Raw genomic sequence first — 13,517 nt, forward strand, 5'->3', positions numbered from 1 at the left:
TGGTTATTTATCAACGGTGAATAGAAATGGAATTCATTGTATCGCTAAAAAAGCAGCGAGGTCCATTTGCATACTTGTTTGCACTGGGGTGGCCATTGTCTCGCTGCTTGTCAGTCTAGATGGAGCCCACTATGGTAGTGCATTTCAACTAGACCTCTCCTCTCCTCCACGGTATGGCAAGACCTCGACCAGAGAACAGCGCTACTGATATCGTTGTCTTCTTTTCACACTGACATGTCTATTACAACTCAGCATCTCTAATCGCCTTCAGGAAATAACTTGCAGAGAAATGTTTGTTCTCTACTATGAGAAATAAAATCTAATTAAATGAGATTAAATAGTTTGAAGCGAATTATTTATCACCTGTCTTATTTACATAGCAGCCAGCTCAGTCTTATTTCAGTAGCACACAGGTAAATACAAAGCACAGGCAAGGATTTATTGGAGAGGTGAGGTATACAGTGGTATGTGTGTGTGTGTGTGTGTGTGTGTGTGTGTGTGTGTGTGTGTGTGACTATGGGCTAGGTGAATAACAGGCATGTTAAGTGACTCTGTCAGCAAGGCTAAGCTGGGTGTCAGGTCTGTAATCCTACAAACTGGCTGCCACTTGTGTTTTCAGTCACCTCTCTCTCTCTCTCTCTCTCTCTCTCTCTCTCTCTCTCTCTCTCTCTCACACACACACACACACTGACACACACACTGACACACTCTCTGACCCTTAAAGTATATGCTACACGAATAAACCACCAATAACCTGCTGTCCAACAATCTTCCCACGCTATATCAGCAACACATTCAAGAGAACAATGAGTGAAAAACATCAGATCTGAGAAAAACAAAAACATGTTTAACAGTGAGGTTCTTAAATCCCTATAACACACATTTGTGGCTTAGGGTTACGGTCCTCTAAATGGTTCCACTAAAAAGGATATTAAAAACCACAAGTGGTTCTGGGAGCGTTTCCACTTACAGATGACCATTAGGAGCACTAGTTTTGTGCCACACACAATAATCCCTCCATATTTAGATATACAAGGCTCAAATCCAAAGTCTCAATCCTGTTACTCCTCCAGCTACTCCCTGGTCCACCTGTTTTAGTATGTTCCTGAGAATGTGCTTGCGTGTGTTATTGCTTGATTTGTGTGTGTAGATGTGTATATATGTGCATGTGTATACACACTTGTGTGTGTGTGCGCGCGTGTGTTAGTGTGAATGTATATGCACAGTTAGTGTGTACACTAGTGTGTGTGTGTGTGTGTGTGCGTCCATAGAGCGAAGCTGCGTCGGCCCTTGGACCTCTCGGCCGGACGTCACAGATCGTCCTTATTAATCACATGTGTGGCTCTGGCAGTCAAGCGAGATCCATTCACGGTGGAAACCTTCAGGAATCACGAGCCATAATCAGCATCAGATGGTGCTGGAGAAGAAAAGAAAGTCTAGGGATGCAATAAAGGGTTTTTTCCCGTCTTTCTTCTGTGCGTGGCTCTGAAAATCCCATTAGTAGCAGTGAGGGGGCTCGGCTGCGTTTTAAGGGGCTGGAGCTAATAGGACTGCGTTGTGTTTTGATTTGACATTTTCCCCCCTCTTCGTCCAGCTCTGAGCGTGCGCAACAGAGCCGAATAGGCAGCTGCCTCCGAGACTGCGGCAGCTCAATCCCCCCTAAGCCTTATTAAGGCAGGCATTTTAAAAGCTGTGAAGTGACCTATAAATAAAAAGCATTTTTGTTCAGTGCCAGACTTGCTGGGGGTATATCAGCATCTGCTGCAGAGCAGTGGACACACTGGACACACAAGTCAAATGCAGTGGGCACCTGAGTGTTGGGGACCTGGTCAGGTTGATTGGGGTTGTGAGTGTGTCTGCAAGACTGATGTATATGATTTTGTAGAGAAATACGAATGGACAAATAAAAATATGTACAGTAAGTTATCACTATTATTACCACATTATTACAGTAAAAGTAAAGTCTACTGTCATCACTGATGATGTATCCAAGTCGTATCTCCTATTGTTTTCAAGAAACTTTATCAATACTAAGGTGAAAAATCATATAAAATGTGGTAGGAATAAAATGTTCATAATAATAAGTATTTTTCTGAAAACTCACTCTAAAAGATACCCCACATTTTGTTATTGCCAAGTTCCTTGTCTGCTGGGGGGCGACAACATTTTATTGCAAGGCCGAAATATTTTTCAATTAAGTCCCATCCTTCCCCTCAAAGAGAAACATGCACTTATATAGAAATATAGCAAAGCAATTGAAATTCTTTGGATTGTCGCAATTCCTGACCACAGGGATATATCCAGAGATTCCTGTGGTGGTCATGTTCGCGGAGCTACTGCTCGCTCTTTATTTATCCGTGCACGTCGCATTGGATTTACTGCAGTGTCACTGCGACTGTGGCTTGTGTGTCTTTACCATGAGTCAGGCAACGTTGCCAAGTGGCTTTAGGTCCTTCTTTCATCAACTGTCTGGACCGAACAGATCCCTGGGAAGAGGGTTCAGGCTTAGACTGGCGTGCCACCACTGAGTGAGTGTGTGTGTGTGTGTGCGTGTTAGAGCACAAGTGCACATGCATATGCAAGTGTAAGTGCATGGTGTCTGGAAAAGTCTACAAGCAAGAAATGCGTGGGTGGGTGTGTGTGTCAGGGAGTGTGCGTGACTTTTTAAGTGTGACAACGCACCCCAAGGGAGACAACAGTGTATTTCTCGGGGAGAGAGAGAGAGAGAGAGAGAGAGAGAGAGAGAGAGAGAGAGAGAGAGAGAGAGAGAGAGAAATCAATAGCTACCCCGGCTTGCAGCCCGCTCACGAAAAAGGGATCAGGTGATGAATATGTGCGCTTGGAGGCGGCAGATTGGAATCGATTAGGCCCTGGGACAAAAGCCTCTCTCCATCTCTTTCACACACACACACACACACACACACACAGAAAGAGCAGTCCACTGGGGGATTGATTCTTCTGTCCACACAGACAAGTGACAGTTTGCTACCAAGGGGAGGGGAAAAAAAAGAAAACGAACAAAACTAATCTTTTAAACTAACCCTCAGGTGGATAATCAATGCACCTGATCCCATTAATCAGCGGTAAGCATGGGTTTCATTATACAGGAGCAACTAATGGCATTAACTATTCGACTGCTGGGGATGGGGGGATGCAGATGGACGTGAGAACACATAGTAATCAAAGCTACATCGCAGGGCTTTCTGCAATCCAGGCAGACATAATAACAGAGATTTTAATGACACCCTCACTTGCGCAATTGGCTCGGGTAAAAAATAGCAACTGTCTAAATCTGTGGGACATCTAAATAGAGACGTGAGCGCAGAATAGGAGCCAAATGATGTGCAACTGTAAAAGTTCCAAAACAGCTTTCCTCAAGAAGAAGAAGAAGAAGAAGAAGAAACAGGCTTCAAAGTGTTTAACCATTCCTCCTAATATTCACAGTAACCCCCCCACACACACACACACACACACACACACACACACACACACACACACACACACACACATAAAAATGGAGGGAAAGAAAAAAACCTTCAGAGTGAACAAATGTTGCAAATTCCCATCAGAGAAAAAAATAATGACTGCAGAACTTCTGCAGCTCATTAGGGCCAAATGAGTCTGCTGCTGGTTTTCTTGAGAAGCTGCCTGGCTCCTCAGTGTGGCTCAGACTGATTTGATAATGAACTAAAGTCCCAAGAAATGCTGGACACGGGAGGCAGAGACACAACCAGAACTAAAACTAAATAAGCATCATATTCTGTGACACACATACACACACACACACACACAAACACACACACAGAGTCCTAGTGGAACGGTAAGCTGGGACCAGTGAGGGTCGTCCGGAGGGAGGAGGGGAAGGAGGCTGGCGAAGTGATAAAAAAACTTCAAACAAAGGCGCAGGAGAGGAAGGTGGATGTCTGCCTTTCACTCAGCCGTGGCCAAGCTTGTAAAGTGCCGCCGCCTGAACACCAAACTCCCCAGAGTAGACACTAATCTTTTGCCTTTTGTCTTCGCAGTGGTTCAACGCCTGAAAATGTGGGCCTGGTTTATTATTTAATGTTTTTCCCCTCCTTCTCCATCTCTCAGTATCCTTTTTTCTCCCTCTACAACTGCTACATTTCACTACGATATTTCATCTCCACTGACAGGATTACAACAAACTCACGACGGGATGAAGCTACTTGATGGCACGTATCACACTGCTCTATCTGCAAAAGGCTTCTCTGAACAGAGACAGTGTATCATGCATCAAAAAAAGGCAACAAAAAAAAAGGACTCTGCGATGGGTGCTAGGCCGTTTGTTTTCAGAGAAGTCATGTTCAGAGAAGTGGGTGAACAGACTGGAGGCTGAGGGCCAAAAAGAAAAGAAAAATGGGGTTTAATGTCTAGACACTCTGTAGGAGTGTGAGGGACAGCTTTAGACAGAGCTGATAGTCTTCATCTTGAGTAAGTGAGTGGCTGCTGTCTGGAACATGTCGCTTCCACCAGGTCTTCCAGTGGCCCCCCATGAGGACACGCCGCTGCTGGGGTTGTAGAACCAGCCAAGGCACACTTCAAACACGTCCCATCACCATCACCACCAGCCCTCAACACCCAGCCTGCCTGTCTGGGCTGCCCGGCTCTCGTGCCACTTTCTCTCTCCTCACATGCCCGCCCGCCCGAGCTTCTTCCCTCACCAAAGCACTGAAAATAGGTCAGGGTTGTTAAGGAACACCCATGCTGGGAGTGTATTTTTAAATGGGCCTCTTTCTGAGAACTCAAATGAGGAAATGAGTTCACTCATCTCATGCCTTCAAGTCCCCCTTTTGATAAAGTTTTTCAGCAGAATGATGGTGTGTGTGTGTGTGTCATTGTGTGTGTGTGTTTCTGTGTGAGAGCGAGGGAGTGTCCCTCACCTTTGTGATCTGATATCCCCAGAAGGATGTGTGTGGCCCGTGGGGTAGACTTCAACAAAGAGCCATACAAGTGACACTTTCACCTCAATTACCTCATATTAACTTCAAATGTCATCTCTGTGTCACCACATATGAGGACAAAAAAAAAAAACAGCAAGTGAAAAGAACAAAACAAACTGTTTTTTTTTCTTTTCGCCCCGACAAATGATCAAAGCTGTGAAGCAGAGGCCAAACTGCTATTATAGCAGCAGTGCTGTAGTTTCAATGTCAGTGTTGATATCATCTCAATGAGGAGTGAAAAACGAGATGACTCTTCTGAGGATGTGCCACGATGGCTTCCTTTGTGACGGTCCAAGTGTGGACAGATGCATGCGGTGCTAATATGGCCACCCAGAGACTCGGGACAGGATATGCAAGGACGCCGACGAGTGACACCCGCCTGTGCATGACTGGGTCGTTTGGCTGCGAGCAGAAAGACGATAAAACTTCCTCACACAGTTTTTATGTGGGGGTCACTCTGAGAAACTTAGCAAAGCTTCACTTCACTATCTTAGTTCACTTTTGTTTTAGTAGACTTTTATACAAGCTGTCACAGATCTAATTTATGGGGCAGGACAGCCTGCCCCAACTATGAGAAGGTTTCAAAATATGTTGAGATGGTGCACTTGTCTTGGTTCCAAGACACACTCAAACATCAAGCATTGCCTAATATTTACATCTCCAGGATTATCACCATTCCATTTTTTATAATATTATGCAGCATAACCATACAAGTCACACTTGCATGCTCATGACACAAACTGTGCTGATTTACTGTATGTCTGATATATCCCAGCTATCAAAAATACTGAGAGATACAAAAATACTGAGAGATTTGAGTCTAATCAAATGCCAGATTGACTTAGAACACAGAGGATTATCAGGACGCAAAATATGCATAACACCTCCTAGAGAAAAATGAAAAGCCATGTGTAAAAAGCCACATTTGATCCGTTACATCACTTTGCAGAAGGTTAAGCACTGATTGAAAGTGATGTGTATCCTGATGTAAGCCATTGTTTTCAGACAGGACTGCTTTGTTCATGTGCACACCCTGGGGGTGGGAGTGGGAGGTCAAACTGCAAAAATTACATCCCAGTTGTTTGAAAGTATTTTGACATCTACATTCCCAACCTTACAACTTACAGTACACTCCCAACCTACTGTACATCATTTTCAAATTATCTGACCATTTCTGCAACAGTAGGGTCACCCAGAACACCTCACTTCTCCACTGATATTTGACCTTCGTCACCATGTCAGATCCCCTGCACAGTCTCAATCCTATTCACGTCCACCCACTCCATGTGTGCAGAATTAAGACAAGGCCAGGGGCCTGGGGGGGGGGCATCTGTATTTTTAGTGATAGTGATTACCCTTCACAGGGGAATTGTCAAAAGGTGGCTGTCGATTGACGTGTCAGGCACCCTTGGCTGAGACGCAGCTGGTTTGCCGAGCGTCTGCTTGCATTCCAGGGATTGGCGGACTGAGTGTCTATGGATCTGGGGTCATGTGGGTTAATGCTAAAACAGATGTATGCGGATAAACACGCTAAAGAGGCTGCTGGCGGACTGGATGGTGATTACGAGGCTCATAGTCTGAGTCTGCCATTAACAGGAATGCTTCCCATGGGTGGGAAAGTGAGATGCCACAGGCCTTAAAAATACAGTGTGCTCTGGAGGGAGAGATATGTACTGTGTTACGCTTGAGAGAGAGCCATGCAGATGTGGGGAACCCAGGTCTCCCTTTAAAATAATATATTAGCTTGCAGGTCTCCTGACACAAACTACTGGGGGTGGTGGGATTAGGTTTCCTTTTTTCGCTCTCTTTTTCTCACTCAACCCTCTCTCTCTCTCTCTGTCTTATTTTCTCACACACACAGACACAGACACAGGCACACACACACACACACTCCTATCCTTTGTCTTCCATCACTGCCCTATCTGTTTATGGATCAATCAATATATGAGCTGGGAGATTCGGCTACTTACATCTCGGCCATGTTATCAGGCAGGTTGGCAGGGATGGCGGTCAGTCCCTTCCCCCGGCAATCCACGATGTTGTTGCTGCAGGTGCACATGGCGGGGCAGGAACCGGCCGACAGACTGCAGGACGGGGCGCCTGCACTCTCCAAGTGGCCTGGAAGAGGTGGAGCAGGGCACAGCAGGTGAAGCAACGAAAACAACATGGACAACACAAGCAGGTTAAACACGCAAAACACTTCACATGGCCGACTCTTGGAGATGTAAACCCTTTTAGGCCTTTCTATAGCGGAGCCACACGGCGGAGTCATACTTTTAAGAGCATTTTACAGCCTGATACTGGTGAATAATTCACGATGGGACGTGTGTGTGTGCTTAGTGTGTGGTATGAATTTACACTTGGTACACTGAGGTCTCATACTGTATATCGTGTACTGTTCCAGGGTCAGGTGATGAGGTGTTTTAAGGTCACAGAACCGTGTTTTTGAGTAAAGTGCCGTTTCCCTCAGCGCCACAGGGTCTCTGGGAAACCTCTGATGGTGGCGATTCATTGGTCAAATACGGAGAAAAATACGGATTACGCTTTCCACAGAGGATTTCTCATGAGGATCATGGAGGAGAGGGGAAATAATGGGGACGTGGGGAACATGCTCGGGCAAAAGCTTCTCTACATGTATGGATTATCCCTCACATGACTGTCTAGATACACACATGAAAGCACATATATTTCCTACTTAGAAAACGGAGCTTCAATCTACAGTTCATTACATTTCAAATCACTCTGATGATACACAATATTATAATAGATGGCAATTATAAAGCGGCATTTCAAGGCCATTTTGGATCACTCTTGGCTGAGGACTCCCTGAGGACCGTCTTAAGGAATGTCCTACGAAATGTCTTACCATGTAACGGAGTGCGTGGGGAGGACATGTTAATTTAATCCATTGATCTCGTTATGCACCACTAGGTTTGTGCTCCGTGAAGCAATTCTGCCAGGAATACTTGGGATTGTGCAAGTTCAGCTCTTTCATTCTTACACTCGTGTGCTTGTTCTTGAAACCAAAGGCACCATCATTTGCATACAGTGTACACATCCCTTGACATTCTCTTCCGTTACCTTCTCTTTTTTTCCCCAATAACATTCTGACTCTGTCAGAAGTAGTGCATGCGCTCCACAATATTCACAGTCTAACCCAGAAAGGCAATAAAACAGACTTTTAAATGTGCTAATTTGCCTTGCCGCTTATAAATCTACAGGGTTTTGGGTTTCATTTCTTTTTTTTTTCACCCTCTCTCTCGCTCTTTTTTTTCACCCTCTCTCTCGCTCTTTTTTTTTTGAAAACCATGAATATTTGATTGGTGCTCTCTCTGAGTTCTGGTTGAGCTGGCTGCAACAGGGGGCTGCCTACTGGTTTATTTATCACTGGAGAAACCCATCCAGTGGACTGGGAGACGGCCTGGCGTGCTGCAGCCTCAGCACTGGGACACGATGAGCTGCCTGGGAAACAGGACAGAGGGACGGAGAGAGAGAAAGAGAAAAAGAGAGAAAGAGAGAGAAAGAGAGAGAGATGAAGTGGGAGGGAGAAGAAGAGTGAAAGACAAGAGTTGGGAGAAGAAGAGGGAACAGGGCCAGGTGAAATGGAGGAGAGGAGAGAAATGATGAAAAGAAGAAACAATGGAGGAGCTGGACAAAGAAGAAACACAGAGAGAGAGAGAGAGAACAGAGTGAGTGAGAAAGCTGAACAAAGGGAAGACAGGAATAGACAGAAATGAGAGGGAAAGTTGGAGAAAAGTAGCGAGAATTGGAAAAGGAGAGCAAGAAAAAGTGGAAAAAGTGAGTGAGTAAAAGAGCTAGAAAGAGAGAGGGTGAGAGAGAGAGAGAGGGACAGAATAGACGGCGAGCTGGGACTAGCGTGAGTAGAGCGGCGAGATCCTTGAAATACCAGGCAGGCCTGGCAGCGGTTCCTCAGCAGGGATTAACAACCCCGACCGTGTGAGCATGAAAATGAATTTCCAGCGCCTCCACGCCGCTCCGCCAACCAGGAGAGAGCCCGGGATTAACCCTGCTAAATCAGACGTAAACCCAAGTCTGCTAGTGCCGTGGCCGTTCCCATTTGTAAACATGGCTAAGCACTTACTAAACAAGACTTACTTTCCAAACCCTTTACCACGTCTGCTGCCGTCTACAGTAACTCTGTATGCATAGCGAGGAGACCTCCCGTATCAGTGCATTCTCTGCTCACTTGGAGTGCTGCACTATTAAAATTCTGGCACCAGCTCATGGCCCATTGACTTAATGGCCTCTGTTTAAGTGCTTCACTTATCACAGGCATGGCACAGGCACATTCTGGGTTGAGATGGAATAATGGCGCTACACAGATAATGTTAGTCTACGACAAATTGGGAATAAATGACACCTTGTACAAACAAGGGAAGGTGGAGAAAAGTTGCCATAATGAGCAGGCTGCCTCGGTCTCGATAAGCGGATTTGTGATTAAACATGATGAGGGGCTGGCGACTCGGGAGAGCGAGGTTATTCTTGCGTCGAACAGCAAGCTGTTGTGCTGCCGTAATTGCAAAGTTTTGCTGTCTCTGGTCCAGGGAGGGAGAGTGAGTCTGCAAAGGCTTGTGTTTCCAGTATTGTTCACATTTCTTGTTCGCTAGCAACAATACTGAACAACTCTCCTCCACCTCCTCCTCCTCCCTCCATCGCCTCCAAACAGGAAATAAGAGAAGGACTTGGGGACCAGCGGGCAGCCAACCGTGAAGTTCTCAAGTGGCTCTGAGCTCCTCCACTAGCCTCCATCCTTCTCCACCACCACCACGTGTCCCCGCCACCCACGCCCCAAAATCCCACGCAGGTGTCCCAGCACAGATACACACCAAGCCCCTGTCCGACCCTCCTCCACCCCCCTCACCCCGCCTCCTCTCCTCCACCCGAAAGCAGAGAACATGCGACTGTGTGCCAGCGAGCCACTCTCTAATGATCGCCTCGCGTAGAGTTCACTCGCTGGTCAGGCCTCTGGTGACTCCCTGCTCTGTGTGCGTCTCTCTGCACATATTTTGTGAGCTGCAGTACATTCAGGCACTCCTGCATTCCTCACGAAGTACCGTTCGAAGTGCTCTTTTTGTCTATGGAGAGAAGACAAAAAGTTCCCAATAAGCACAAAGTGGCACTATGTCTCATTTATTACGATGACTATTTTTGTTCCTTAGGGACTACTGGTTATTAAGAACACATTTAGTCTTCTTACTGCCCAATCCCACTGGCAAGCCAACCTACGTCTTGCTCAATTGGAACACATCCAACGGCTCTGTCCACATCCGATAAAACAAAAACCTCACATATTTTGAAAACAATTTTAATTGATGCCCCCTGGTGACAAATCTGGCATTTCAGTAGCAGTGTGCATGCACTACCAGGCCCTACACTCCCACCATCAGCCATGGCCTTCTGACACAGTATCATGTGACTCAGGGTAATCGACCAGGCTACTCTTCTGCGTCAGCCCGAACCCACTGGGTAGCTCTGTTTCCAGCCCTGGGCTGCCAAACTTACTGCAGAGTGAGAGTTTCTATCTCACATCTCACCCACAAAGAGCACGGATGCTGACCAGTGATTGAGCACAGGGGTGTAACAGTATATGCAATAAGATTGAGTAGTGATTCATTTGAAGTAGGTCTATTTGCGTAAAGGTAATGCAATATCGGTCAAACACTGACGTCACACAGGCTCAAAAAACCAACCAAAATGAAACCAAACAACCTGTATTTATAGCTCATGTTATTTGATCATGTTAAAATCTCGCTGAAAGAACTGAGCACAAATGCAAATAAAATGAGAAATAAATTGAAATAATAACTAAAAAAACAAAATAGCAAATTCCCAAATTAAAAACTGTACGATGGCTCTGCTTGGTAAAGTGTACTCCGTGGTGACACAGAGTGGGATGAGAGCTCCCATTGTCGATGAATACTTTATGCGCTGTCATGCTACATGGATGCATGAAAATCAGCAGCCATACAAATGGACCTGCCCTCATCCCGGTCTCCAAACTCCTGCTCGATTGCCCCGACACTCCTAAACACAACTGATGCCCCCTCTGTAAGTGGAGTATGTCTCCTGAGGATGCCTGCTTCTGAGTAAGGGCCTGTGTGCTCACAAGAAAGGACCAGCTGCGTTTGGATCCAGTCCGTCCGTCCGTGCCCAAAGGAAACATTCGCTCTGACAGAAACAGGCTGTTTGTAAGTCGGCGTCCCCAGCTGCAGGCTTGAGAGGGGGAGGCCTGATGGGTCCGTGCCCTCAGCTGCAGGCTTGAGAGGGGGAGGCCTGATGGGTCCGTGCCCATCTCAGGGCTACTGAGGAGTGGCCACGCTGGGGCAGAGCTGTCGCTGGTCTCATCTTAGCTCTGCGTGCTCTGTGGCTCAGGGCCAAGCTGGGAAGCCCCGACCCTGAGCCCACACCTGCACCTGTTGGTTCCAGGAGATGACCTTGCTGACCATGTTGGTTCCCATGCAACCTCTGGGCAAACACACACACACACACAGATAGAGACACACACTGGTCCCTGATAATCCTAACAGGTTACGGTATCCGACACCCCTGGGAGGGACTAACGTACCATCTGGCCTCTTTGGCTGCATTACCTCAAAACCTGGCAGAGAGTCAAACGTTTGCGCTCTCTCTTTTATGTGAGGCAGGGATGGGAATGGGGGATGGGGGCTGCTGTTCTGCCAGCTGCCTCCCAAGTGAGGGTGAGGATGGTGGTGGTGGTGAGGGGAGGGGGAGGGGGGTATTTGCTGTCAGAGGCGGGGTGCATCAATCGGGCAGCAAGCTGCAGAGGGCCCTTCAACTGAACTTTCACAAGAGTGGCTGACCTGCCAGCTCCTGGAGCCACTTTAAAGTGCAGAGAGCGGGGCTAACCTCCCCCACCAGTCCTACCCGCCCTCTCCCACCAGCGCCCCCCGCAAGACCTGCCTGTCAGGTGTGATTAGCGCCTCCTCTCACAGGCAGACAGGCAGATGTGGGACCGGCAGAGAGCGCGGAGATGGAGACAACTACAGTGAGAGGAGTGTGCATGTGCATGTGCGTGTGCGTGTGCGTGTGTGTGTGTGTATGCGTGTGTGTATGTGTGTGTGTATGTGTGTGTGCATGAGTGTGTGTGTGTGTGTGTGTGTGTGTGTGTGTGTGTGTGCGTGCGTGTGCAAGTATGTATGTGTGTTGCGTACATGAGTGTGTCTGTATGCGTGTGTGTGTGTGTGTGTGAACATAAGGTACAATTTATGAAGGCTGTCAAGCCACCCCTACCCACCCCACACCAGTAAGCTTGTACCTGAGCAGGAGAACTCGTGCTTCTGGATCTCGGCCACGTTGAGGCCGCGGAGCTGTGGCGGGCTGGAGCACTGGGTGAACAGGCCCACCGTGGGCCTCTGGCGCAGCCACTGGGCAAGCCACGCCAGGTGGCAGTCGCAGTTCAGGTTGTTGGAGTGGAGGCGGCTGGATTCACAATTGAAAAAACACACACAATTACCTGTTGTAATCTGAGAGTAAACCCCATTCATATGCAATAAATAATAACTGCTTTATTTATTACCATATATGACAATGTTAGAATAACAGCATTATCTGTAACTGTCTGGATCAAATTTCACAACCTGGGAAATTAACTAACATTTCACATACCAGCCCATTTGGCATGTGTCACAATGCTGATATCTGAGAGATCCCTTTCTCTCTAAATCTTAATTTGTTATTTGATAGTGCTCTTCATGGCTTTCTTCTTCCTTACCATTAACAACTTATCACTACCTGTCCAAACCCTCAGGAATTTGCAGCGTGGCATCTTGTTCCTGATGAGTGAACTTAGCCAAAGCCTCTTATAGTCCTGTCAGTTTTCTCTTAATAGTACAGAAATGGCTGCCAGAGCCATACGAAAACTATAACCCCCCAGGGTCTGGTTCCCATTTCCAAAACCATTACGATCCATTCTTCCTCAACACCATTATCTTTCCACATCTTTAACAAAACCAGGAATGTTCATCTCTGAATATAACTTTGGAAAACTGCAGCGATTACCCACTCCGAGTTCCCATGCGCGGCCCAAAGTTCCAAAACCATGGCAAATAAAAAAACCCAGACTAGAATCAAACTGTGGTGATTGTAAGAAATTTTTGCCAAGATAATTGTTTTAATTCATACATGCTTGCACATTTTGTAAATATATTTAGACAATAGGTTTGTGGGGGTATTTATTTCTGGGACAGTTGTTCTGAGTGTTCCTCGGACCGACTGAGGAAATGGTTTCTGGCGTGCCTACAAACCCAAATGTGGCCTATGGCTACCCACCAAAATTGCATGGAATGACACAGTGTGTGTCTAGTTGGATATAACCAGCATGAGACCTCCGTGGTTTTGCCTGCTACTCTGTAGCCTGCTGAGTGTACTAAAAAGATGGAGGTCACTGGGTATATAAGATGTCATAAAACCCCATTGCGGGTTGGAGTTTGGCTTAATGTAATTGCCCTAATCTTCAATGATACCTTTAGCTCCTCTCTTCTAGTCTCTGTAGACAATGAGGTGGGTGATTAAGCC

General features: G+C 46.7%; 1 protein-coding gene across 5 annotated transcripts in view; it reads right to left on the bottom strand.

The window, feature by feature from the left end:
* The window catches only part of slit1a (slit homolog 1a (Drosophila)), a 108,555-nt gene that overhangs the window by 33,430 nt on the left and 61,608 nt on the right, over nucleotides 1-13,517 (bottom strand). For all 5 annotated transcript variants that reach the window (XM_048269510.1, XM_048269513.1, XM_048269511.1 and 2 more), the window contains 2 exons: nucleotides 12,259-12,422; nucleotides 6,932-7,079 (listed from right to left, as the gene is read on the bottom strand). In XM_048269510.1, the coding sequence (XP_048125467.1) occupies nucleotides 6,932-7,079; nucleotides 12,259-12,422 (312 nt within the window). The remainder of the gene's footprint in view (nucleotides 1-6,931; nucleotides 7,080-12,258; nucleotides 12,423-13,517) is intronic.

The sequence above is a fragment of the Alosa alosa genome, chromosome 18 (genome assembly GCF_017589495.1).
Source record: "Alosa alosa isolate M-15738 ecotype Scorff River chromosome 18, AALO_Geno_1.1, whole genome shotgun sequence".
Lineage (NCBI taxonomy): Eukaryota > Metazoa > Chordata > Actinopteri > Clupeiformes > Clupeidae > Alosa > Alosa alosa.